At 41.1% G+C, this 25992-nt stretch overlaps 2 protein-coding genes across 2 annotated transcripts; one reads left to right on the top strand and one right to left on the bottom strand.

Moving 5' to 3' along the window:
- Positions 1 to 1357: 1357 nt before the first annotated feature.
- LOC139645008 (epidermal growth factor receptor substrate 15-like 1) lies at positions 1358 to 19933 on the top strand. The gene is made up of 24 exons (XM_071520572.1): positions 1358 to 1389; positions 1865 to 1906; positions 2049 to 2138; positions 2264 to 2311; positions 2403 to 2498; positions 2773 to 2838; positions 2929 to 3054; positions 3196 to 3255; positions 3432 to 3698; positions 4975 to 5132; positions 6042 to 6207; positions 6860 to 6922; positions 8250 to 8335; positions 9068 to 9140; positions 9798 to 9959; positions 10773 to 10970; positions 11487 to 11651; positions 12222 to 12339; positions 12751 to 12890; positions 13273 to 13333; positions 14657 to 14739; positions 15002 to 15065; positions 16584 to 16720; positions 18077 to 19933. Exons 1-24 carry the CDS (start codon positions 1363 to 1365, stop codon positions 18215 to 18217), a joined length of 2637 nt encoding a protein of 878 aa, XP_071376673.1. The 5' UTR covers positions 1358 to 1362; the 3' UTR covers positions 18218 to 19933.
- A 1398-nt stretch (positions 19934 to 21331) lies between these two features.
- klf2b (Kruppel like factor 2b) lies at positions 21332 to 23864 on the bottom strand. The gene is made up of 3 exons (XM_071520574.1): positions 23547 to 23864; positions 22306 to 23212; positions 21332 to 22158 (listed from the first exon to the last, which is right to left on the bottom strand). The coding sequence occupies exons 1-3, from the start codon at positions 23616 to 23618 to the stop codon at positions 21983 to 21985; spliced, it is 1155 nt and encodes a 384-aa protein (XP_071376675.1). The 5' UTR covers positions 23619 to 23864; the 3' UTR covers positions 21332 to 21982.
- Positions 23865 to 25992: the final 2128 nt, after the last annotated feature.

Genomic DNA, 25992 nt, shown 5'->3' with positions numbered 1-25992 from the left:
CCCCACCCTCTATAATTCTACTCGCTGGTTATTCCCCGCCTTAAATGTTCAATGATAATTCTTTTGGACATTGCAATGTGTTTTGGCATCAACAAATCCCCCCTTGAAGTGCGTAATGAAATTGTTTTTCTACTTTGAAGTGTCTTATGTGGGACTCAAACCTGTTCTTTCTTCATGGTAATGTGGAGGGTTGTGCTTGACCTGCATTACATCCTTAAAGTCTGGATAAACACACAATAAGCCCCTTGTGTGACACGTCACTTAGGATCATGCTTATTTTTATTGGACAGAATGTTATTGATACCAAAGTTTTTATTAAAAGTTTATAAACTATTTTCTCTGGTCATTTTTTTTACTGCTGGATATGCTCACATTTAGGAAGTATCATTATGGAGTTGGAATGTAAATTACTTAAAGAATGTGTTATTTAAGAACTGTTCCAAAGCCAGAAAACAAAAACTTGAACCTGTCATGTTAAGATGCAAATCTGGAGCTGTTCCACTGAGAATTAACTTTAAGAAAACGACAATGGTGTCTCAGCACATCCAATCAGTCTCTGGGTGAAAGAATGTGTTTTCTGATTCAGGGTTGATACAACTAAAGGCAAAAGCTAATTTAAGTATAAAAACTCAACCGGGTCTCCCATCCATTCTCTGTCAGCAGCTCCAGATGTTGAGTTGTAGTCCACAGAAAACATGAATTGCTGTGGTGAATCTGATATGCCCACATGATGGCGACAAAATGTTTTTGCATCAAAGTAGAGCGGAATAGCCCACTAACTTGCCGTGCCTGTAAACTGGGTACAGAGTGCAATGTATTGGGAAGTACCATATTGTTCTTATCAATGTTAAATGCTTAAGCAACAAGCCACTGGAAACTGCTTTGCAGTGATTTTAGGCCTGTTCAGAGCATGGTTAAGAGGCGTTGCTAGGCACCACAGCAGCTTCGGGTGGTAACAGTTGTAATACAAATAAGATAAATGTTCAATAACGTATTTATTTTAATTGTAATAATAATAACAATTATTTTTATTATTATAATTCTAATTTAATATAATCTTCCGCCAAGCAATATAGTTAGTTCTTGAAAAGTAGTTAACGCGGTTGCTAAGTGACACATAGTGCCGCTGTATTTTTCGGTAACTGGTGTTTCATCATGGCTTCGAATCAAAGGTGACTCAGACAATCAGAACTGAGGACGGGAACAACTGAAATTCTTCACTGTACATCTCATCAGTCACTACTTGGTTGACAAAGTTTTCCAGCATGGTCTGGTCCTGATCAAAGCTCCTGACAGCCCTGCCAATGCTATCGCCGCGCGTGTCCGCCGAAGGGTGTGCGCACTCCCGAGACAGCAGGAAATATGGCGGCGCTCATGACTCTCAGTCAGGTAACAACTTCCAACACCTCTGCAAATGTGTTATATCTTCATACTTTTATATCCAAAGAATGGCACTGACAGTTTATATACGCCCTCACCACACCACTCATTTTTAAGCTCTGTTGAACGGTGTAGATGTGGTTACAGAAACCTGTCGTTGGCAACTAACTTGGTTAGCTAAGTAACAATAGCTAAGTTACGTTTTAATGCAGGAAGCTACTAGTTACAGTTAATGAAGTGGTAGCAGCGGGGACGTTACTGATGAATATAGCTAGATAACCTGTCTAAAAAACTAACCCGTTTAAAAACGAACACAGTAACGTACATCTACCCGGTTAGCGATGAATGCTGCGTTCATCTCAAAACGCTGCCAGTGGCTGACTAGCTATCTAGCTAAAGTTGTCATATATAACTAACCAAATACTCAGTTGACAGACTCCCACTTCTACTTAGCGTTACATTTATCTCATCTCCCTTTCTGCAGTTATCGAGTGGAAACCCAGCCTATGAGGGCTACTACAGACAGGTAACCTAATGTGCACTAGTGTGTTTTCCATTCCAGCTCTGCTAAATTGTTTATGCAGAGTATCCTCTGTCACATAAAACCAATGGATGTACCACATTCACCTTGTACCATTCTTTTTATGTTTAACATTCATTCTTTGTAGGTGGATCCAGGAAACACAGGCAAAATAGCAGCTGGGGATGCAGCTCAGTTCCTTAAAAAGTCAGGGCTCTCAGACAGCACATTGGGGAAGGTGGGAGACACACACACACACACACACACACACACATACACACGCACATCCACACATCCACATCCAGACAGACATTTTCATTCAACAGCACCTTAACTCGTTTTTTTTTTATTTTTCATTTCTAGATTTGGGATTTGGCTGATTCAGAACGAAAGGGCTACTTGGATAAGCGGGTAACATGACATGTCTCTGTAAATTTGCTGTTATTTGTAAAGCTGACGTAAACAAAAAAGTGATTTGTTTTGCTCCCTTCCTCTTTCTCAGGGTTTCTTCATAGCTTTGAGACTGGTGGCCTCAGCACAGGGTGGAAATGATATCAGCCTTAACAACCTCAACCAGACCTTAGCTCCACCCAAGTTTGTGAGTGTTGAAATTACTCTGCTGGCTTGTGCAATATCCTATGATGTGATTGGGAACACACAGCGAAAAGGAAAACTGTAATCTCCCGTTAGAAATGAATGGGTGTTGTGTGTCTCAAAAAAAAAAAAAACTGTGAGGAAAAAGTTTGAAAAATCTCTCTTTTCAACATTACAACATTACAGTTCTTCCTATCAAAGTTTTCCAGTGTTTGCCTTCTCCACTGATATCCAATTAGTCCACCTGATTAGCATTTTATGCACAATTTATTTTGCAGAAAGACACGAGCAGCCCATCTTTAAGTTTATCATCAACGTCAACAGACTCTCAGTGGGCTATAAGGGTGAGTATTGATACCATTTTTAGCAAGAAAATGCCTGAGCATATGAGAGCATCACCATCTCTTGAAACTTGTATTGTATTTCTTTTCCAGCCTGATGAAAAAGGGAAATTTGATGGCATTTTTGAGAGTCTGTGCCCTGCCAATGGTCTCCTCTCTGGTGACAAAGTCAAGCCTGTGCTGATAAACTCCAAGCTACCTCTGGATGTGTTAGGAAAGGTGATATTACACATTATACTGTAGTACAATATAATATTACAAGTTGTACTGTAGGCCAGTTTTCCCTGGTGTAGCAACATTAGCTATGCAGTGCGGTCTAATCTTGTTTATTTGTACCTTTTTTTTGGTTTGTTTGTGTAGATTTGGGACCTAAGTGATGTCGACAAAGATGGATTCTTGGACAAAGACGAATTCTCAGTGGTAAGCTGGTGTCTTTCATTTACCGTAAAACGGTTTTGCCGTCAGTCCAGAGTGATTTTACGTAGTTAACCCTTCATTTTGCCATTTAAGTCTATAATGGATTGCTTTCTCCGTGGGGGAAAAAAAGTTAGTTTTTGCCATGTAAATTGCCAAGTGATCTGTTTTCCGTTTTCTAGGCCATGCATCTCGTGTACCGGGCCATGGAGACAGAGCCTATCCCCACTACCTTGCCCGCTTCCCTCATCCCTCCTTCTAAGAGGAAGAAGTCTGCGGTCACGTTGCCAGGTGCTGTGGCTGTCCTGCCTGCTCTGTCTGGGCTCACAGCAAGCTCTGCCCCTCTCAAAGAGACCCTGCGCTCCACTCCCTCTCTGGTTGGCGGTCCTTCCCTCAGCACGGGCTCCGACAGCCTCTCCCCGAAACATTCCTTCAAATCCAGCTCACAGGTACTGCGCCTCATCTGTGTGACTCTTGAATGGTGGACATGAGGATAGCGACTTATCACAGAATTGGCCGTGCCTGGTATCTTAGGTAGTTGTTTATAACGGCTGCCATTTTGAGTCTAATTAGTTAATAACAAAAGGATGTAAGCAGTGGCATGTAGCCCGGGGGAAACTCAGGATGTATTAGGATGCCACCTTGTGAAAGTAGCTGCTTCTCTGCCTTAGAAATAAAGGGCTGGAGGTGCTGAACTAAAAAAAAAAAAACACAAAAGGAGTGAAATGTAAAACACTCCCAACTTGGAAAAATATCCAGCCCCCTTGAAATATGAATATGCTGTTTTCCTTGCTCCTCCCAAAGAAAGTGTCACGAGGGCATGTCCCGCTGTTTTAAAGACCAGCATTTCCCGTATTTCATCCTTTTGTGTTGATAATGGCTGGACTTGTTTTGCCACATTGTTCTGAGCATTGTGCACAGACCAGTGTGTTTCTCTGTACTTTGTTATTGCTGCAGGGATCCATGTGTTCAGAGGAACAGGTTCCCTTGAAAGGGAAGGGAAGCACGACTCCATTCACAAGTCATCCATGATGAACTGGCTGTCATGACACTTGTTGTGACGCCCTCTTTTCTTCTACTCCTCTTCCCATTTCTGTTCTTCTCATTTACTTTTATTGCCATTCTCATTTCCCTAGTTTTCCATCAGTCCCTCTTTCTTTATTCACTTTTCTTCCAAAACAGGAAGCCACAGTAAATAAAATTTTCTGAGCTGTGCCCCAAACTGTTTTTAAAAATGTTTTTCATTTTGTTTTTACTACTAAGAGTAATATTGACAGAAATAACGTATTAATGTTCAACAATTGTCTCACTTGCATTAGCTCATTTTGTTACATTAGTTAAAAAAAAAAAAAATTAAATTATATATAAAAAATATAAACTGTGATTTTACATGATGACTTTCCCAATGTTCTTGTGTATGCATGTGATAAGTCGTGATAAAATCACTGTGTTGCACTTGGTAAACAATTGGTGAAGAAACGCTAATTGTAAAACCAATACATTTTGGGCAACATAACCTTCATCTGGGTCAGCCTTCTTAGCTATGTTAGGGAAGATGTGTTGGTTTTTTATAGTAAAATTTTCTTCATCAATGTCACCAAGTGCTGTTTACTTTTTCCATTTTGACCAGTTCACTATTTAATTCAAGCACTGTAGAGGAACTGTGAGGTTGTGGCAGATTTTGTCTCCCTCTCAAGTCACTATGCTGTCCTGTGTTCATCCCAGCCTGCGGTGAACTGGGTCGTCCCGGTGGCAGACAGGGGGCGATATGATGACATCTTCCTGAAAACCGACACTGACATGGACGGCCTCGTCACCGGCACTGAGGTCATCGAGATCTTTATGCAGTCCACTCTGCCCCAGACTACACTGGCACAAATATGGTGAGAACACAACTCAAATCAAATGTATTTAAAGAGATTTCGCTCATTAGTGTCACAGCGCTTTAAAACAATATAGAAAGCAAGGAAAGAAGTTAAAGTAATTACAGTCACCAAACCACAATAGAGCACATACTAAGAACAAGTACAAGCTCTCAAGCTGACATCAGAACAAGAAAATAGGCAACAACAACAACCAGACACAATGATCGCGTGTGTGTGTGTTGAATATAGGACAACTTTGTATTGTAATCATAATTGTTATTTTTTGGACATGCTAAACAATAAGGCCAGATGATGAATGTTCATTGTATGTATTTACATTTTATAGCTCCAGGGGGGGCACTGCAGCTAACTGAAAGCAAAGGAAACACTGTTTTGAAGTTATTTTTAAGGCAGAGAAGTGTGCTTCAACAATGGAATTATTGTATGTGGAGTTGTTGAGCCTAAAAAACAGTAAATCCATTACGCCTACTCCAGAAAGAGTTAGATAGAACATCTGAAATTGGGGAAAAGATGACTGGATACAGTACCCACATTTTGCTTATTTATTTGGGCGCACACCAGGAAACACAAACACATTTCGGCAAGAAAAGCCTTCATCAGAGCGCAAAAAATACATAAGTGGAAAGGTCAGCTTATATAATGAAATGTGAGTATTGTATCCAGTCATTTTTTCCCCAATTTTGGATGTGCCACCTCACTCTTTTTTTGAGTAGTTGTATTGGAACTGTTTTGAAGTTATTGGCAACCATATACCCGATGCTTACAAAATGGTAACTTTTCAGAGGAGGTTGTCATCTGTGGTTATGAATTATTTACCAATGAACATCAGGTATTAATTTATTTTCTCTAAATGGATCTATAGTTTTGGAATGAAGCCCCTCAGTTGGCCCCTCCTCTTCTCCACAGGGGGCTGGCTGACACCAAACATACAGGCAAGCTCACCCGGGAGCAGTTCTCCCTAGCCATGTATCTGATCCAGCAGAAGGTCACCAAAGGCCTGGACCCTCCGGCGAGTCTCACCCCAGACATGATCCCCCCCTCAGAGAGGACTGCAGTATCAGCAGCAGGCGCTGTGAGTCCAGACTGTAGCCCTCTGTAACCACTCTCCATGTTCCAATGACCCCTGTTTATAAAAGGGTTCTCATGCACTGATGTTGAGCCTATGAACGAATGCAAGCCAAAGTCAAGATCTATGAAAAATTTGTCTTGACCCAAATTGGTGGTTTACATTGATTTCCTCTGATTTTACGCTAAATCTTTTCTTTGTTATCTAATCTATAAATGCAATAGGTAACATATTCCTTTGCTTTCATCATATTGTGTTAAATGATTGAATCTGGCCTGTAGTCTAAAACATTTAGAAATGAGGCATCAGCTCACCTAAGGTACAGTAGATGACTAAATGGATATGTGCTTAAGGTGCATGTCCACATTATATGAATCTGCATTTTGCTGCACAGTTGATGTTCGTAGTACATAAGGGTTTGTTGCTGCATGAAGGCTGAAGGACATGACCAACCTCAAACAAAGTTTTAACTTAGTTGCTTATCATATTTGCTTATCAATTGCTTCTTTATCTCTTGAAAACTGAATCTTTGCTCTTCTACTGCTTTATGCATTTCAAATGGGGAGTTCTACTGCTTTCTGGCTTTTCAGTCTCACCATACAAAGCTGTTATTTTATTCCTTTGCTTTTCTTGAACTCTTTTCTGTCCTGTTTCCCAGAGCTATGCGGGGCTTATGTCTGCTGTGCGACCTGAACTTGCTGCACTAGCTAATATGCGCAGAGTGAGTAGTTAAGCTTTGTGCCACCATGTGGCGCTGTTGTTCTGTCATATTGTCTTTCTCAGTTTGCAGCACTAGGTATAAACAGGACCATGCTCCTTGAATTATGGCAGTTTCTCGGTTTATTTTCACAAAAAAAGGGAATGCAGAATGTTGTTGTTTAAAAATTGCAACAAACTTCTAAAGTCTTGTATTTTCTCCAAAAGAAAATTCTCTTCTCTAAGTCTCACTTGTTCTAAAAGCAAACACTGCCACCTTCTGGTTTTCCAGAATGAAAGCACCTCTGGCTGCCTTTGACAGCTATTCATGCCGTTCCAGCTGCAATTGAAGAGTCCATTTCCAAAATGCTATATTTCCATTTTGGGAAAAAAATTATTGCCTGGAGTTTGCCATTCAATATGTTTAAAATTTAGAGCATGTTGTCTGTAAAGGTGTTATTGGTTGGTCAACCAAGTACTTAAGTTGCCTTCCATCCTTAAAAAAGTACCATAAATTCTTTAAATTCTATGCCAATGATGACTGTAAAAGTAGGTGTCACTTTTTTTAAATGTTGGCTATCTCATTTTGGAATTAAATGTTCAACACCATCAGACCACCAGAACAGACATCAAGCTGCAACTTGCTCATTCTATGGTTTTATCTAAGTTGCCATTGCATCTGAAAGACCACAATGATGTATAATGTATTCCCATATTCACCAATTATTGGTTTGGATGCAGCAGGCTTAGTACAACTCCAGGAGATGGAGGTGAAGGTCTGATTGCTGCTGAGAACGCATATAGAAGGAGAGGATTCTCTAAAAATACAAGCCAAGTTTCTACACAGGTGCTCATTCTTGCTTAGTAATACATTGTATAGTTACATGCAATGCTGCACATTGGTAAATTCCTTTGTCTTGTCTGTCTGTGTCCATTTCTGTTCACTCATGCATTGTCTGTCTCTTTTGCGCCCTCCCTAGCTGTGCGAGGTGTTTGTGTTTCCTTCCTGTGTCATTTGTTTTGTTAAGATGTAACAGTGGGGAGCTCCTCTCTCCCCCTGCGTACGACTGATGTCCCCTCTGCTCTTTTTCTCCTTCCTTTCTCACCCTCTCTCCCCATTTCTCCCTCCTCCCCCCCTCCCTCCACCTTCTTTCCAACTTATCCATTTTCCTCCTGTCCTCTTTGCATCACTTTTCTCTCTTTTCCCACCTCTGTCACCCCTGTTTTCTCTACTCTCGCCTCCTGTCACCCCAACTTCCCCCATCTATTCCTTCTCTCTTGCCTCTCTCTCTCCCTTTTTCAATCCCCCTATCTCTCCCTCTCCCCCTCCCCCTCTCGGTCTCTCGCTTCAGGACAGCACCAGTTCCTCGGGGTCAGGAGAGCTGACAGGCTTCAAAGAGCTGGATGACCTCAGCCAGGAAATAGCTCAGCTGCAGAGGTGAGCCCCTGCACCCTGACTAGCAGGAGGATAGCTTTGTTTGCTCTTCCTCTGAGAAAGGAGGGGCTGCAATGAAGGAGGGATGGTGAACTGGAAGCGATGTTCAGGCACAGGACAGGATCAAAGCTGTTTTACAAGTTCAGCTATATTTTTTTATTTATTAATTTAACCTTTATTTAACCAGGTGCTCCGTTTAACTTTCCCAGTGCTTTGCCAAGAAAGCACTGTCACCCTAGAGCCTTGCTCTGGGGCAAATGAAGTATCATCCTCATGATGCAACTAATCCCCTGTCTGTTGATTTTCTCTTTGATGTTTATTCTATGCAGTTCTCTCTGTTCCCCACAATTCATGTTGCACCATCAGTAGTATTTGCAGATACCTTTTGGGCATTTTCCCAAGCTTGTACTAGAGTACTAGATGACTGGCATTTACAGCATCAGGACAATTTAGATGGTGTCATTTAAGCTGACAATCACAGAAAAGTGTACTATTGCTTTCCTGTGATTTTCTAAACTTTCTGGCACTCGTTGCGCTGTCCTATGTGGCTAACCCCATCCGTCTGGTTCTCTAAACAGGTGAAAACAAACACTATCACTTATTTCCAAATATTATTTGACACGGTCTGTCTGAGCCTTTTTAAGCATTGTGTTTTGCCGACATTGGCTTGGTTAGGAAGGAAAAACATCATTTGTTATATTCTCCCCTTGGTCTTCTCCCATTTCTCACCTACAGGGAGAAATACACGCTGGAGCAGGAGATCAGGGAAAAGGAGGAAGCCATCAGACAACAAAATAGTGAAGTTCAGGTAAGACCAAACAGAAATAATTTACAAATCTTCCATTTATTATAAATATCATGAGAGTAGTATCTCATGAGTGAGGCTACCAGTCTGTCTTAATGCCTGTAAGAAATACAAAGTTAATAATTCTAACAGATTTACGGTCTGTTGGCAGTGGAGACATGACAGCAACAAGAATACAAAACGTTCTTTGTATATGACTAACGGACAACCTAAAAATACATAGTGTATAGGGGAAACTATGAGCAACGGACAAACTTGTGAACCCATCTGGACAATTTTTTCCTCTTTATTTGTTTATTCTTTATTTTGTCCCACCTGGCCGTGCCTATGACACACATTCCCACCACTCCCAAATACCGGTGTTGGAAAAAAAAATGCTTTTCAAAGGTGATAATGTTGGCTGTATCTTGAGATCCCCCTCAAGAATGTTGTCCACTTTAGCATCATGATTTTTTTGTGTTTAGATACACATGGAGGGGCAGCACTAAGCAGGAAAAATACTTGATTTGTCTCCCGTTGGTAGATTCCCATCCAAATTATTTTGGGATGAACAAAGCGCTGATAACCAAGTAAAGCTGATGGTCATTAAGAAAGACCGGTAGCATTGCTAGTTAGCTGAACCCTACAACAATCTGTGTGTGCGTGTTTGTCGCCCCTCAGGACATGCAGAACGACTTGGACAGGGAGAGCAGCAGCCTGAAGGACCTGGAGTCCCAGAAGCAGGATGCTCAGGAGCGGCTGGAGGAGATGGACCAGCAGCGCTCCAAGCTGGAGGGAATGCTTAATGATGTCAAGCAGAAGTGCCAGGACGAGTCCCAGATGGTTAGAAACTTGACCCATTATAATACTAAACACATAATACTAACAATAATAATAATAGCTATGTTTGTGTTGTGTTTTGTTGTGTTTCTCTTAATGTGGTATGAATGTGTGAATTCCTGCGCTTCCTATAAATCACTTGTCAATCAAACGGTGTGTCCAGTACGGTGACATTTTTTCCTTCGATTTTCTGTTGATGAAGTTTGAGTTTCTGTAGGTGGCACTCTTTTCTTTGTCAGTTTAGCCATGGTGGCTATCACTGCTCATCCTAACTACCCAGTCGTTCTTCTGTTTATTCCAAACAAACTGCTGTTGCTGCTTCCGGAAACATAAAACCATCTCTTAACTATGTGCCAGAGAATTTTTCCCGGGAATGACCTACCCAGCAGTGGGTGTTTAGAATAGCAGAAGCTTTCATGAACTGGGTATAGAATGAATCACCACTGTGTTATTATCAATCAATGAAAAAGTAGCAAAAATCATTTACTTACATGAAAGTGTCATAGATTATTACTTTCACAAAGTTATCAAGTGTTGTAGAATACAATTAGCAGAACATATCGAGTATAAAGTAAGTTTAATAAAAAAATAAATAAAAAAAATAGTAAAAACAAGCATAATGGGACCCCTATCCTATTATAATACCAACACCTTCGTATTGCCATGCATCCTGTGGATTGACTTTTAACTGTTACTGCTTTTTGTGAAACTTGATCTGTCATAACAAGCATCCAAAGTATAAATTAATGATTATTAGGTATGAGTAATCTACAGTTACAAAATCTGTCTCTCGCCCTAACCCCCCCCCGCCCCCAGATCTCGTCCCTGCAGAGCCAGATCCACTCTCAGGAGTCGGACCTCCAGAGCCAGGAGGACGAGCTGAGCCGCACCAAGGCGGACCTGAGCCGGCTGCAGGATGAGGAGGCCCAGCTGGAGCAGAGCCTGCTGTCTGGTCGCGTCCAGCTGGACAGCATCGTTAAGTCACTCAAAGCCACCCAGGATGAGATCAACCAGGTCAGTGCAGATGGATGGACAACAGGTTACATAAGGATGTGCTCCGTCCCAGTGCATGAACACACCTACTTTTGGAAAATAAGCACTTTGATCAATTTGCGGTTGTGTAAGAAGAACATTGGTAGTGAAGGCTTTTGACTTGATACAAAGCTAGCTTTCACTGTCCACTCAACACACTGTGCTAAAGTATTAGTATGCACTGAAGCACACAAAACAAATTTGAAACACATAGAAGTGAAACTGTTAACCTTCTTGTGACACAGTGGTAAGCTGATCAAAGAGCCGATATGCTAAAAAGTGGATGTATTCCTTAAACTATTGATTGAAAAGCAAAAGAAACTGAAGAGTTTGCTGAAGCGATTGAAGGACATTTTTGAAGAGATATTGTAAGATATTGTTTGAAATTATATTTTCTTTTAGCTGCTTCTACATGCTGGGAAATTGACAGTGGGGGTAATCATGTAGTCTGTTGTATGAAAGCAGACATGGACTCAACCGTCTTTTGTGTGTTTGTAGGCTCGTAGTAAGCTGTCCCAGATCCAGGACACCCAGCAGGAGGTGACCAAGACCATTGAGCAATACAACAGCGCTCTCAACGGCACCAATGGAGGCAGCATGACCAACCTGGCTGACATGGGTGAAGGGTTTGCTGAAAAGGAGAACGGAGGCTTCAGAAGCACGGTGAGGAGACTGGGGAGAATATACCTTACCATACCATACCAAACCATACTATGGTATCCATGGCATCCATTCCCTTTCATGTCAGTCGATTCAGCAAGTATATTTGCTTCAAAATTTAAAAAACTGGAAGTATTTTGCCACAAAGGTTCTTATATCAAATCTATAAAGACATTATGAACATTCTATTTTAATATGCGAGTTGCAGCTTCGACTTCCATTTTTAACTGAGAAACTGAAAGTAGTCCTGTGTTTCAGTGGGTAAAGCACAGCACTATCGCTTCCAGTGTGAAGGGTTCGATTCGCACAGGGGCCGACTCATGCTAAAGATATGTGCTGTCATGGAACTGTAAGGTGCTTCGGATATAAGCATCCACCATATGGCATATGTAAAGAAAGTGAATTGTCCCCACCATCGCGACATACTGTCCTGTATCAATGTCTCACTTTGTTTTGCTAAAATATAGTCACTGAAACCTAGAAATTTGGCAGTTTTCACTCATTCATACCTTAGTGCAAGAATTGGCTAATGTTGGTATATTGTAATTAATTTGTTTTTCATTTATTCGTCAGGATGACTCTTTCAAATCTAAGATAGCCATGTTCAACAACAATACCCAGGACCCCCCAGCAGACCCCCCAGCAGACCCCTTCCAGACAGAGGACCCCTTCAAGTCAGACCCCTTCAGAGGTCAGAGTGCCTTCTTGAATCTTTCTCTCTTTGCTCTTTATCTTTGTATTTCTTATACTTGTACTTCTCTATGGATTATGGCTGATCTCTACTCTCTTCACCTTTTGCTTGTTGGCAATCTAAGAATCAAAGCGTATTCTGCTGTTGCACTAATTTTGAGTCACTTTGATTAAGAGTTTCAGCTAAATGCCTACATTGTAAATGTACCTACTGCCAAATTGTTACTGTTTTAATGAAATCAAAATGTTTGGCTTATGCTCCAGTGTGCTGGAATCCATCTTGTAGATGGATCACAGCAGACCTCTGATTATTTCCTGTAAGAAGTTGTAGATGTGTCACATTCAGACCCAGCCAAGCCAGTTGCTTGGACAATACTCATTCATACTCTTTTAATCATTTTCCTTTTTCTAGATCCATTTGGAGCAGATCCTTTCAAAGAAAGTGATCCCTTCAAAGGCACCTCATCTGAAGACTTTTTCAAGAAGACAGACAAGTCAAACCTGTTTGGATCCTCAGACCCTTTCAGTAAAAAACCCACACCGCCAGCCAAGGTAAGAGAGGTGTTTGGCACTGTGTCCACCTCTTTTTTCTAGCTAGTAGCACTAAACTGATGCTTGTTGGAAGTGCTGGTCATGGCTCATGTACTTGCTATGTGACTGTTTAGAACCTGTTGGAACTGTAATGCTCTTTTGCTAAAAGTTGAAATGTTTAATTGAAATGCTCTTTGCTGTTTTAAAGACATGCTAAAGCTGACAGTGCTGATGGAAACATGCAACAGTGTGTCTTTGTCCATTGTAGGCAATTGGAAAAGCAAATCAGCCCTCTAAAGAGAGGTTCCTGGTGGACATGCAACCTTGTGCTTTGTGTGTGTATTTAAACCAGGATCTTTTGAACTGGTTACTTAGTTGTGCTTTGCCTGTTTGTTTTTTTCAGCCGAGCCCCTTCGGCAGCGGTGACCCCTTCACATCAAACAGCCCAAAACCAAAGGATTCAGGTACTTTGTTGGTCCCAAGTACAGTAGAATGTCGGGAGATTTTATTCTGGGTCTTTTCAGTTGTTAATCTAAAGATTAAATTGAAAGTGATGTTTGTCTCTGTGTTGGTTCATGAAGTTCATAGTGAATCACCAATACTGGCTTTTTCATTTTACCAATAGTGATGCTGATAGTTTTCATTCTTCTTCCAAAGATGCAGTATTTTGTTTCCTAAGCTCTTTGCTGTCAATTTGAAGATGTAAGCTAATTTCTAACTCCTTGCAACTATTGATGGTTATGAAAAGACGTGATTGCCAGTGGTGGTGAACATGCACTGAATATTTTTTCATGCTTGGACTTAACAATACGTGCAAATTTCCCAGTGTGTGACATTCACACTATAAAGTGATATCTGAACGTGAGCGGCAGTTCAAGTTGTGCAACACTACTCAAAGAAGCAGTCATTCTTTGCCACGTTGGGTGACGTGTTAGATTTAGATTTTATTTATGGGGGCATTAGGGGCAAACAATTTTTACTCACTGTGGCTTCATATTTTCCTGTGGTTTAGGACTATTTTTAGTTGAGTACCTACGCATTTAACTACTGGCCAACTAAAAATACTCCCCCTACCCTGGAAAAACAGGAGGCTTGCAGCAGCCAAGCATAACAGAAACTCTGTGACTGCTGGTTCTGCTCTACTAGAATACACTGCCACTCCTTCTTTAACCAGTTCACTCCTGCCTCTGTCCTGTCTTTATACCCACTGCTATTGAACTGCTGTGCCTTATTCGGTGAGGAAGTTGTTTTAAGTTAGCGGCTACCGCTGGCGTACGCACTGCCGTGCTACACACCTTCAGAAGAACACAGAAGCAACTGTAGACCCGAGCAGAGTCATTTCATGTAAAAGAAAACAGTGCGTAATGCACATGAATGGAGTCTTTTGTGGCCGCACATTCACAACAAACAGATTCTATTACAATGGTTTGTTTTTTTTCTGTAACCATCTGCAGTTTTTTCATTAAGAGGCATACCACAGTGTTTCAAAACAACTCGGACACAGTTCTGGTTAACAGTAAGCCAACTGACGCCTTTAATTAGCTAATCAGATGCATACGTCAGGTTAAACAAAACCTCTGCTTTCCAGGTTTCGCAAAATGTCATGGAAAATTAAACGGTCATGCCACATACTCTTGCTCTGAAAATAGCATGCAGGCCCTTTCAGAATAAGCAAGATGCCGAGATGATTTGAATGTGTGGTTGGGGCTGAACTTCATTATAGTTTCTTGGTCTTTCCACAAACGTATTCAAATGTTCCAACTGTATTTCAATGTACCCTGTCATAGATGTCTTTGGGACAATGGACCCCTTTGGTAGCAACTCTTTTGGAAGCAAGGCTGGATTTGCCGACTTTAGTCAGATGTCAAAGGTAAGCTTGAGGGACTCATTGAGTTATGAATCAGTTGCACCATAAAGCATATTTTTCCACTCAAGTTGTAGAGAGCTATGTTGTTAATTTTGCTCTCATCATGAGTGATTTCTTAGTTTTCCGCCAATCTATCACATTTATGAAAACAGTTCATGTGGTATGAGTCCAGAGGCTCTATATTTTGGCTGACATCTCTGTTGGAATCATCATCTTGAATGATCGTTGGGGGATTGTTTTTGTCTCTGTCTTGGTGTATGAACAGAAGCCGGACAACCCAGTGCTCCCACCAAAGAAAAATGTGCCTAACCGGCCTGCACCTCCCTACGGTAAGGTCTGATTTTATGTGTGTGCGTGTGCGTGTGTGCTTGAACATGACTGTGCTTGCCACTTAACTCTACATTCATGGTTCAGTGATGTTCACAATTAGCATGCAGCGTTGGATTTAAGCCAGTTGAAATACATACCGTTTATCATGCCAAGATTTGTCATTTTGAAAAGTCATTGTAACTATATTGTGCAGTGTTTATTGGAGTTCTTTGCCACTTTTAATGGCTGCAACCGTCACAGAAATGTCATGGCGACAGTCAGTTGTGTCAGCATTTTTTTGGGTGCTCATTTGTGGTTGAATCTTGTCCTATAAAACAGGCACTTTGTGTGCCCTGCTGGTGTGCAAAAAAAAGCACTTCCCTATTCTGGTGAGGGTGCAGAGAATTGAATTTCTTCTTTTGAAGTTGTAAACAGGAAAGCTGTTGGTACAGATAAGGCAGCATTTTGGGTTTACAGAGTGACGACCATGTTGGCATTATTAAGACATTCACTTAGTGTTGTCACCAGCAGCTCAATTAGCCGGTTAGTTCTTAAAGTTAATTCTGTCAACTGTGTGAGGAGAATGAGAACCAACATCCTCTAACACTCAAATGTATTTTGCCTTTTGTTTGGTGTATGTTGTGTGTATCTGAGGGCAGACTACTACCCACAAGCCATGAACTGCATATGCCCTTCCGCCCTCACCTAGTTATTCTTCTAACAGAAGCCGCAGAGTGAGATATTGTAGCTGTTCACCCTAGGTGTACTACACAGTGGAGAAGAGCATCCACACACACCATATAACCAGGTAGCTAGAGCTCCACTGATGCTCTTCAGACACTGAGGAGTGAGAAGCCCACTGCAATGGGCTGTTCTCAATGTCTGTATCACAAAGAAAATGAAGTTCTGTTCAGTTAAACAGCTGAATTTAGCTAATTGCCTACAATTGTGTTGCAGAATCTGTTGACAGGGTAACAAGCATAATAATTAGTTAGTGTATTTTAATATAGAATATTTAGACAAAAGCTCATTTTGCTACTGTTACATTGTCACTAAGTAGACAATAGAGCTCTTTGTTTGCTAGAAGCCCTCCAATTTCCAGATGTAGCCTATGTGTCATTTGTACACAAAATTAATTAAATTGGAGAAACAAATAATTAGGGCTAGATTATTATGCTGTCAATATGGAAAATGTGTTAAAGTTTACTGGAGACAAGGGTGGGGCCGTCAAGTAATTATGTGTTGCAAAAAAAGTGACACTGTGCTTGTTAAGTTCCAGTGCTTCAGTACGTTTCACTAAGTGTGGTTAACACCTTTTTTAGAAGCAATATTACTTTCCCACGGGTAGCTATATATGCCATGAGCTTAAAGCTGTTGTGTTCCTATGCAAATTTAGTATCACAGTGTTACTCTTCTCTTTTTGATGCCATCTTTAAACTGTGAGCCTATTTTTTGTTGTTGGTATCTGAAGTCAAGACACTAAAGTCTATTTTGTTTCATGGATTTGGATTTTCATTTAAAATGTCCTCCTTCTCCAGTAGGTATGCTTGGTTTGAGTCCGTCAGAGCCATTCCAGGGCATTCGCTCCACAGCAGACAGTAAAGACCCTTTTGTTACGGCAAACTCAAGTAAAGCATCTAAAGACTCTTCTGTGGGTTTTGCTGATTTTGGCTCTGTAAGTGTAGTTCACTTATAGTTTTCTGTTCGGTCGAGTATCCCTGTCTGCATGAGCAACCGATCTCATGATCTCACTCTTCAGATTGTGGAGCTGAATGCCATGGCCAGGCTCAGTGGTGTCAGCTTTTTGTTGCTTTCCATCACGCAGTAGCCTCGACTTTAGGAAGCAATCACAGGATTGCCGTGTTTACTGGCTGTTGACTAACAACTGACAGAACATCTGAGAGCTTTTTAAGGGCTTGGTGTGGAGGGATAATAGGTGTTTGCATGACTGACTTGGATAGTCCCAACACTTGTCCCCTCACCACGTCTGGGTGTTTTTTTTGCCTCCGTTAGCCTGGCAGAGGGGCTTGCTTGCTTGCTATCATCTTCGGCTTCACCCTTTTATAGGAAGGAAGGATTTATAAACTTCCAAGTTCAGCCAGTTTGTTAGTGAACTTGTCTGGTCAGGTAACACTTGAGGAGCATTTTTCTATTCCTGAAGTACAAGCTAAAGGCTTATTCACTGTCAAAGCATGATATGCCTTAAAGCAGAGTACAGTAGGGTAAATGAGGCTAATTGTCCTTGGCTAAGTCTCCGGCTTCCTTGCCGTCCTGTGTAGCCTAACGGCTGAGTCTGCTCTCAGGTAGAGAGATGTTGCATGGCAGCTTTGCGTGTCTTGTTTTATATCATTTGACATGTAATGACTTTATTTTATCCCTCATGCCAGCATGACGGTTGTGAAAGGGATTTGTGCTTTTTATATCTAGCTTTGTATTGTAATTTCTTTTCTCCCAGGATCTGAAAGTGCAGAGGTAAGACAACACGAGGGTGTGGTGGTCAACTTAAATCCTTTGCATGTGAAAAACCTGTCCACACTCTGAATGAGCTCAGTACACTGATTTGTGCGCACTTTTCTTTTCAACTGAGATCCTCAAGTCACATTCATCTACACATTGAATACAGAGGGGGAATATCAGACCAATATATCACTTTGTATTGTGCAAGTATCAGTTTTTACACCGACATATGACTATGTTATGGTGAACTCGTATTGTCGCTTTCGTGGCTTTCTTGTGACCTATAAGTGAAATATAAATGGCTCTATTTCATGCATTCATATTTCTCCACTTACTGCTATATGAAATCATTTCAAGTTGAAATTGTAACTGATTTGTATATCAGAGAAACATTTAATTCAAAATTTGCATCCATCATCATTATCTCTGCATAATATTGGTAATAAAACCATTTTTTTTGTCATCTTGCTGGGTTCCAGTGATTTGTCTTGTTTTGTGTGTAGCTCTGTTCACGTTCCAGCCTGCATCTTTACCCTGCTGCCTGTGTCTAATGTTTGTCCAATTCCCTCACTAGTTTGGAAGTGAGAGCCAGCAGCTGGAGTGGGCCAAGCGGGAGAGTGAACGTGAGGAGCAGGAGAGGCTGAGGAGGCTGCGGCTCCAGGAGCAGGAGGACCTGGAGCTGGCCATCGCGCTCAGCAAGGCCGACATGCCCTGACCAGACGGCACCCTCAGTCTTTAAGTCTCCCTTCTTCTGACTTACAACACTCCACGCACTGACGACAACAGTACCGACACTGGCCCAACATGACCAGCAGCCCCTACTACCACTTTCTGTACAAGACCAGACTGGCCTCGTGTCAAATGACTCCGCATTTAGCAACCAGTTAAGGTTCAGTGCTCCCCAACTACATGGCAACTATAATCAAGGACAATACAGAGCCACTTGATTTCAGCCTGGCTGTGTCTCGTAGAACATAGCGATTTAATGCAACCCGAACCAGTTGGCTACTTGACTACAACCTATATCTAGCTCTCTATCTTGCTATGGCTAACCACCCCGTCTTATACTTAAGCCTTTTTGTTGCAAGGAAATCAGCCTTTTTAAGCATATTTTATTTTGTTTTATTATTTATATACAAGAGCAATGAATCTGTGGTTTATGAAGTATCTGTAAATGCACTGTATAAACTGTATTATAACCTTTAATTACTTAGAAACATTGATATTGGAAGTCAAACCATACAGGATAACTACTCTTTTAGCCTGTGATGAGTTTGTCTAATTTCAAGTGCATATGTTGTTTTTGCCTTGAGAAACCTCTTCATGTAAATAATATAATTTGATCATGGTTTTACAATGTTTTGCCTTGCGTATCAGCCTTGGAACAGCAAAGTCCATCTGTAGAACCCACCTGTCTTAAAGGCTATACTAATGGAGCTTAATGATTTGATCATTAATGGCATGGGTTAGATTTTTATTTCAAATGTTATAGTAATTATTTTAAAGTGTTTTTCTCCATTTTTGACTACATGTCTATTATTTTTGGCCCTGTAGTACATTTATTGAAGAAATACAACAATTCTATAATCAAAATCCTTAACAGAATTATTTATCCGAAAGCAGAAAATGGTGATGTCCTAACATTGCTAGCATGCCAGTACTTTCCCTATTCTAGCAGATGACAGCAAAAGAACTAGTAATCTCTTGATATACTTGATCTTGGGTTAAATGTGGTTTAACCCCATAACATTGGTTGGCTATTGTGTGTACTATATGAGGATACTGTTAATAATCATTGAGGTCTTCCTTCCTAATGGATGAGGTTCAGTCCACCAGGAGCGCTGTTACACCACCACTCTGATGGCATGTACAAGCAGGTTGTGTTCATCAGATGGTTTAACATTGGTTGCCTTGTTGTAATCCCCAGAAGACTTGCACTCCAATACAATTTACAGCCTCTTTGAAATGGATACTATGTAAACCTTAATTGTTTTTACTGGTGCTGTTACACTTAGTTTTGTCCTTTTTGCTCACAGATGCATCACAACACCAGTGATATGCAGAGTGACATCTGGTTGCAACTTGAAGATTTTTGCTTGTCTGTCGACACCCAGATCAACCATTGTGTCATTTGTTTTTCTGTTCAGTCATGTGATGTAACCTGGTCAGAGGATATGGGTTTAAATGCCTTATGATAATGCATCCTTGTAATCTTTCCATTGTAACACTTATCAGGTTTATTTGGCACATAATGTATGTATATTCCAGGCCTTCTTGGAGATGTACAGCGCCTTATTTATCCAGCATCAACATATCAGCATTCATATGTGATATTACATAGTATGTCTGTGATTATAAAATAAATCCTCTGAGTTTTGACTTTCTCAAAACTGTAATAACTTTTAATATAATAAAAGCAATTTTAACATTCCTCGATCAAGATAAGTGTTGTGCTTTACATAAACTATTGCTAAAGTAAACGTCCACAGAAAGTTTATCAGTTATACTTCACAGTAAATCATGAATATCTTAAGTGCAAAATAAATGCTGCATTAATCATATATATAGAATTTACATAGTAGGCCAAGAGAAACGGTGACCTTGCATTGTTTCCCAATTCACACAAATACTTACTCGTAATTATTGCAGAATAATGAATTAAGATTAAGAAGGGAGGACTTTGGTCAACTCCATTTTCTCATTCTTAAGACTTAATCTGCTATTATTTTAAAATGGCTCTTATGGAAAGAGTATGTAGTGATGTTAAATTGAATATATAAATATATATATTTTATCTTGGAGTTGTAAGTTGATATTGGAACAGAAAAGTGAAATGAGAGTGATATATTTGCATTTCACCATTGAAGTTATTTTTAACCAAGTCTGTACTTCCTCTTTTTTTTTTTTTTTTTTTTTTAATTTGGTGAATTCTGGCAAGACGTTGGGCACATGTTTGACACAGATCTTAGTTTTTCCACAAGTGGCCCTTGGCTGGCCCTAAATCTGCACTCTTTACATTTATGTTTTATTGTTATGAGTTAAGTTTAGATACAGCACTGGGGAACTGAGTGGCACCACGTTTGATGGAAGGTGTGGTTTTATTGAGGCATATTTAAAGTTTTAAAATTGTCAACATAACTGGAAGAATCCCATTTTGTCAGCTATATAACCAACCACATACTTCATGAAAAATGCTGAATATTATTCATTTATCTATACTTTTTTGGCACATGCCATCTGGTTCTGATATATCTAGTCAATGCAACCTTTGATGAAGATGAAATGAATGCGCACTGACACCATATAGACATAATATGCAGGACTCAGATACTTTGAAACTGCAGTGCAGAGCGACTCTGTGTAATTGTAGTATTAAGGTCCTTTGATGTCCTACTATAATTTCTACCCATCAGAAAGGGAGTCTATGGGCTGCCTGATGAGGGTTTGCTGTGCCCCTCTGTCCAGACGGCTCCTAGCTCACTCTGTAATTATGGAAATGGAGTGTTTGTATTTATAGGCTAAGCCCACAAGCTGCTGCCCTTCTCTGTATTGCAGCTGCAAAACATCACAGTGTAAATGAAGTGCCCGTGTTTTAAAACGAGAACGGGTATACAATGGCAACATGTATAACTCATTTAGTGTAATTGATTTGATCATCTGCAGGTCCGCTGCACCTATTTATGTTGGTCGTAAGTGAAGCAGGGAACTTCTTGTTCAGGGGGTGGATGTGGTTCATTACACTGCAAAGTGTGAACAAGTTTCATTAGAACATCTTAGATGACTAAGCATTGATGTGTTTTGCTGATGTAAGGAGTTCCCCAGACAAATGTTCAATTTCATTGTTTTAATATTTACAATAAATACACAATTTACAGTATAAAATCCATGTACATATCTATATAAATTTAAGTAAAAAATAACAATGCACAGGACATCAAGCCCTGATAGTGTACAGAGGGGCTGGACCCAGCAGTTTGGAGTTTCACACAAGAAGATACAATATCACCCAATGCAATAAAATAAACAATTCAGGCCATTCAAACATTGAGGCAGTTTAAATAATAAAACATTGTCTTTGCACATATTTGGCAATTGTATGTGCATTTTATTCCTGTCCACAAGAACTTGTCTTGTACTATTTGGTGGCCATGTAGTTCTGTCATGAAGAGTTTTACAGTAGCACAGTCATAGAAAGGCACTTTGTGTCAAACACAGCATTCCAGTTTTATCAAGGAAGAGTATATACAGGGCCAGCCCCTTATTGGTCTGCTTGCTCTAAAGCAAACCAATAAAGCTTTTCTAAAGCTTTTATATAACCAAAGTAGTACCAGCTACGTTATTAGAAAATAATAACACTAAAACTTTTTCAATATATAAAAAGACTTTGGTCATGTGGAGAACAATTTAAATAAAAAGACATCAGTTTAATCACAACGCACATAACAGAACCCATGATCCCCAAGTCCTTATGTGGGCTCCTTCACATGTGTCTCTTCATGTGAAGGGCCAGATGGTCAGACCTGGAGAAGGCGCGCTCACACAGGTGACACTGGAAGGGCCGGTGGCCGGTGTGTTTGCGGAAATGACGGGTCAGCTCGTCGGAGCGAGCGAATTTCCATCCGCAACCTTCCCAGCTGCAGTGGTATGGCTTCTCACCTGCGTGGACAAAGAATGAGGAAACTGTTATACACTGTGCTGAAGGGAGAAACTCTAGCAAGACAACCGCCCTGTGCGTAATTGCGCGCAACTGTGCGCGTAATGCATATGGTTATATTTATCATGAGGATTAAAGCTCAAACTTACCGGTGTGAGTTCGGTGATGTGCCTTCAGATGGGAGCTCTTCGTGTAGGTTTTGCCGCAGCCAGCGAACGTGCAGGTGTGCGTCGCTGTCCGCTTCCTCGGCCAGGTGCGCCGTCCTCTCTTGGGCTTGGACTCCAGCAGCTCAAGGGGAGATGAAGGCGGTGTGAGCATCACCCTCTGCGCGCCTGGCTGCATGCCGAGACCCTCCTCGTACATGCCGTACGGGTGCGGACCATGGTACGGCATCTGCATCTGGGGTGCGGGAGGGTGGTGCGGGTAAGCCGCCGGCGTGTGATACTTCTGTGGGAAGTTCATGGACTGGCACATGGGTGCCTGGCAGTCCGAGGCCCCCTGGTCATCGGGGCTGAGCGGCGGGGTCATGTTGCTCGCTGCCCGGGGGGAGATGGCGACCCGGGGCTGCTCGAAGGACATCATGCACGAAACGTTCCCTTCTTGCTTGATTTTGCTGCAGCTTTGTGGCACCATGCCCAAAACGGGACCGTAACTGTCCATCGGTGGCTCCACTTTGATGCTGCCAACAATGTCCGGACGGGGAAACTGCGCCGTGTTGACATAAAATCTTCCCTGGACGCTGGCGTTGCGCGTAATGCCATAGCTGCTGTCTCCCTCGGAGCGGAGCAGCTCAGTCATGAGGCTGGTGCTGTACGGCGGCGGCGGGGAGCGGTGGTCGTCTGCTGGGTAGGATGAGCTTCCCGTCGTGTACAGGTCAGCTGAGCCCACATATTCCGTCGCGCTAACCGAGCCGGTTGTGTTGGCGAGAATAAAATCCAGATCCAAATAGTTACTCAGATCCTCGTCGTCCTTTCTGCTGTGGCTGTCCAGGTTCTGTACCATCTCAAGCATGGAGCAGCTGGAGGAGACTAGTTTGTCCATCTCTCCTTTCCACCTCTGCAAAGAATGAAAGGATAGAGTTAGACATACAACAGACAACAGACAACAAGTTATTTAGTCTCGGATCGAGTCTTAAATTCCTATTTTTCTGGAAACAAGTTAAACAATCTGCCAACGGGGAGTCATAATTTCCCTTGATTCCAATGCAAATCAACCTGTTTCAAGAATGTTCTCTAATCAATTGACTTGACAGTATAGTGATACTATCCTCATGCCACTTCTCGAAACAGGTGAAACTGCTTTGGAAACAAGTGAAACTATCTCATCCAGCTGGCAGATTTTTCCACTTTTTAAGATTTTAAGACTAAATAAAAATTTTTTTTTAACTTACATGTTCCCAAGTTTTTTCTCTTTGGTTTGAGAATGTCGAAAATGATGGCAGCATCACTCCGGATAAGGCCATCGTTTTGGTGAAATAATATCTATCTCTTGTCAAAGTCGCGTAGAGTTGAGCTTCAGCCGCACCAGAGTTGTGCGCCTATTTCACTGTCGCCTCTCCACAGCTGCGCTTCAAAGACATGAACAAGTCTAGATGGTAGGAGGTCCTCCAAACCTTATAAGCCGACCAATTGTACGAGGTCAGGAAACACGTTCAGGATGTTGGTAAATTTAGCTCTATATAAAGCGAGTCCTGTATAGTGAGCTTGGCTTAGTGCTCTCTGTGAGACTCAAGGCAGCTAAGGAGCCTATAAAGTGGAGAACCTCCCCCTTATGGTGACGCAAACACTTGGACCAACCCACTTTTACTGGAGTTGGAAAAAAGTTGCAAGCAAATTACATTAACACACTCACAATATACCATAGATACTTACGTAATGTGCCGAAAAGAACAGGCTGGAGAATGTATAATGACAAAAACTGCCGGAGGTCATCAAACAGCTGAACTGCCTATCAATACTTATATGAATCTGAATTAAACACCAAAAGATGAAGATACTACTGATTTATATTCATATTTATATTCAGTGTACCTAAAGCTCTGGAAGGAAAGAATCAGAGAATGGACATAAAATATTGACCTTAACCAGTTTACGTTATCATATGGCAGTCAGATTCCCTGCATCTATTATCATTTGTCACCAAAACCTCCAAACGTATATCCAGTAAATTTCTAGGGAGTGGAGCAACAACTGATTACTGACAACACTTTATTATTTGATCAATATGATTGATTTGCTGCCTTGATGTGATTTTCTCTTTGGATATGACTTCCAAATATATTTCTGTCGATTTTTGCTTTTTCCACCTCTAAATTGTAACGATAAAAACTACAAGATCAAATCTGCATTTATTGCAAAGGATACGGCTGAGGTATTTTGAGTGCCATAACTTGCCATACCCAAATGACGCACATGCAATTAAGCAAAGGCTTTATAACAACAGTGATTCAGTATATACAATTATTGTCTATCTATTAAATACGGCGTGGGCCGGCTGATAAAAGTCATCCCCATTAAAATAATAAACTACGTGAGAGATATTCCTCGAGCTGCCTACACCTGTTTGGCGCGTCCTGCTCTCGGCTCATTATCATTAATGGAAGATGGTTTTGTTCCTCCGCAGCAGGCTTGTCCAAACAGGCGCCAGGCTCGTCTGAAACGGTTTTCACGGCTTTCAACGCTCTCAGCGCTCGTGATGTAAACATGATTTAAGGTAACATCCCATTCAGGTGTAAATGACGGGGATTGAGTGTCGATGGGGTCACATTTACATCACAACTCTGTCTGTTGCTGTTTCTCCCGAGAGATCTCATCTCCGACATGAAGAAATCCAGATTGTTATCTCAGCAGGACGCCACTGCTACAAGAGTTAACCAGGCCAACTGTAGCAAATCTTAACTAAAAGTCATTTCTAAAATCTGAAATAAATGTGACACATTTATTGTTTCTCAATGCAAAAGCATTGAATTGACATTAACTTTGACCTATGGATGTTAAGATTACTCTTTCTCTTTTCTGGCATCATATTGAAACAATCGTTAACCTATGACACTATATAGCTTTATAATAATCATATAAGAAATTACAACTTGGGCCACTCAAATAATTTAGAAAAGACAAAAAAGCAGTGTGAACCATAATCTATCTTAAAGATACTGTATGTTTTCTGACAAGCCATACCTCTGCATATTTTTTTTGTTCTTTTGATTGATCTCAGTTTTATCATATCTCACAATCAACACACTGACTATTTAGTTAGAACACATAGCCCATAATAATTTAATCCAGAAACCCAGCAGGGCAAAGGCAAGTACAGTTAACATTTTTTTTTTAAAAAGAATAAAAAAGTAAAGGCAGCCAGTGTGATGACCTGAGCAAACACACAGAACATCTGAGCTCAGCGCCTCATGACAGACTGATCGCCTCTCATCAAGCTGTCAAATCCACCATCACCACCGACTCAGTCAGCGCTGGCTGTGAGCTTTCCACATCCTGATCCCCGATCTGTGCTCTCTGTGTGTGTGTGTGTGTGTGTGTGTCTGTTCAGTGGAAAGTGCGTCACATGGCAGGGATCCAGTAAGGCCGGAGGAAGTGTGTTTGACTGGCTGCAGGACGACTGGCCTGATGTCTGAACCTCTGACTGTTGACCCTGACCCAGCACTCCTCCTCTGCTACCAGTGAGAGTTTTTTCACTCGCTTCCCCTCTGTCAAGTTTAACGCTTAGTAATGCTTAAAAGCTGTGTGATGAGGAAATTAATCCATTACTTAAATCAACCATTTATTGTGTGATTATACACATCTTAAAATGTAATTGTAGGCCTATAACATGTCTTTCAG

The sequence above is a fragment of the Centroberyx affinis genome, unplaced genomic scaffold, assembly GCF_046629955.1.
Source record: "Centroberyx affinis isolate AG114_WGS23_722 - 3 ecotype Tasmania unplaced genomic scaffold, CSIRO-AGI_Caff_v1 ptg000810l_1, whole genome shotgun sequence".
Taxonomy (NCBI): domain Eukaryota; kingdom Metazoa; phylum Chordata; class Actinopteri; order Beryciformes; family Berycidae; genus Centroberyx; species Centroberyx affinis.
This window is presented reverse-complemented; position numbering and strand designations above follow the sequence as displayed.

Coding starts and splice junctions, on each gene's coding strand:
- LOC139645008 (XM_071520572.1), top strand. CDS start 1,363: ATGGCGGCGCTCATGACTCTCAGTCAG. Junction 6,208..6,859: donor CAGTATCAGCAGCAGGCGCT/GTGAGTCCAGAC, acceptor CCTGTTTCCCAG/AGCTATGCGGGGCTTATGTC. Junction 11,652..12,221: donor ACGGAGGCTTCAGAAGCACG/GTGAGGAGACTG, acceptor TTTATTCGTCAG/GATGACTCTTTCAAATCTAA.
- klf2b (XM_071520574.1), bottom strand. CDS start 23,618: ATGGCCTTATCCGGAGTGATGCTGCCATCATTTTCGACATTCTCAAAC. Junction 23,213..23,546: donor GAGAAAAAACTTGGGAACAT/GTAAGTTAAAAA, acceptor CATTCTTTGCAG/AGGTGGAAAGGAGAGATGGA. Junction 22,159..22,305: donor ACATCACCGAACTCACACCG/GTAAGTTTGAGC, acceptor TTGTCCACGCAG/GTGAGAAGCCATACCACTGC.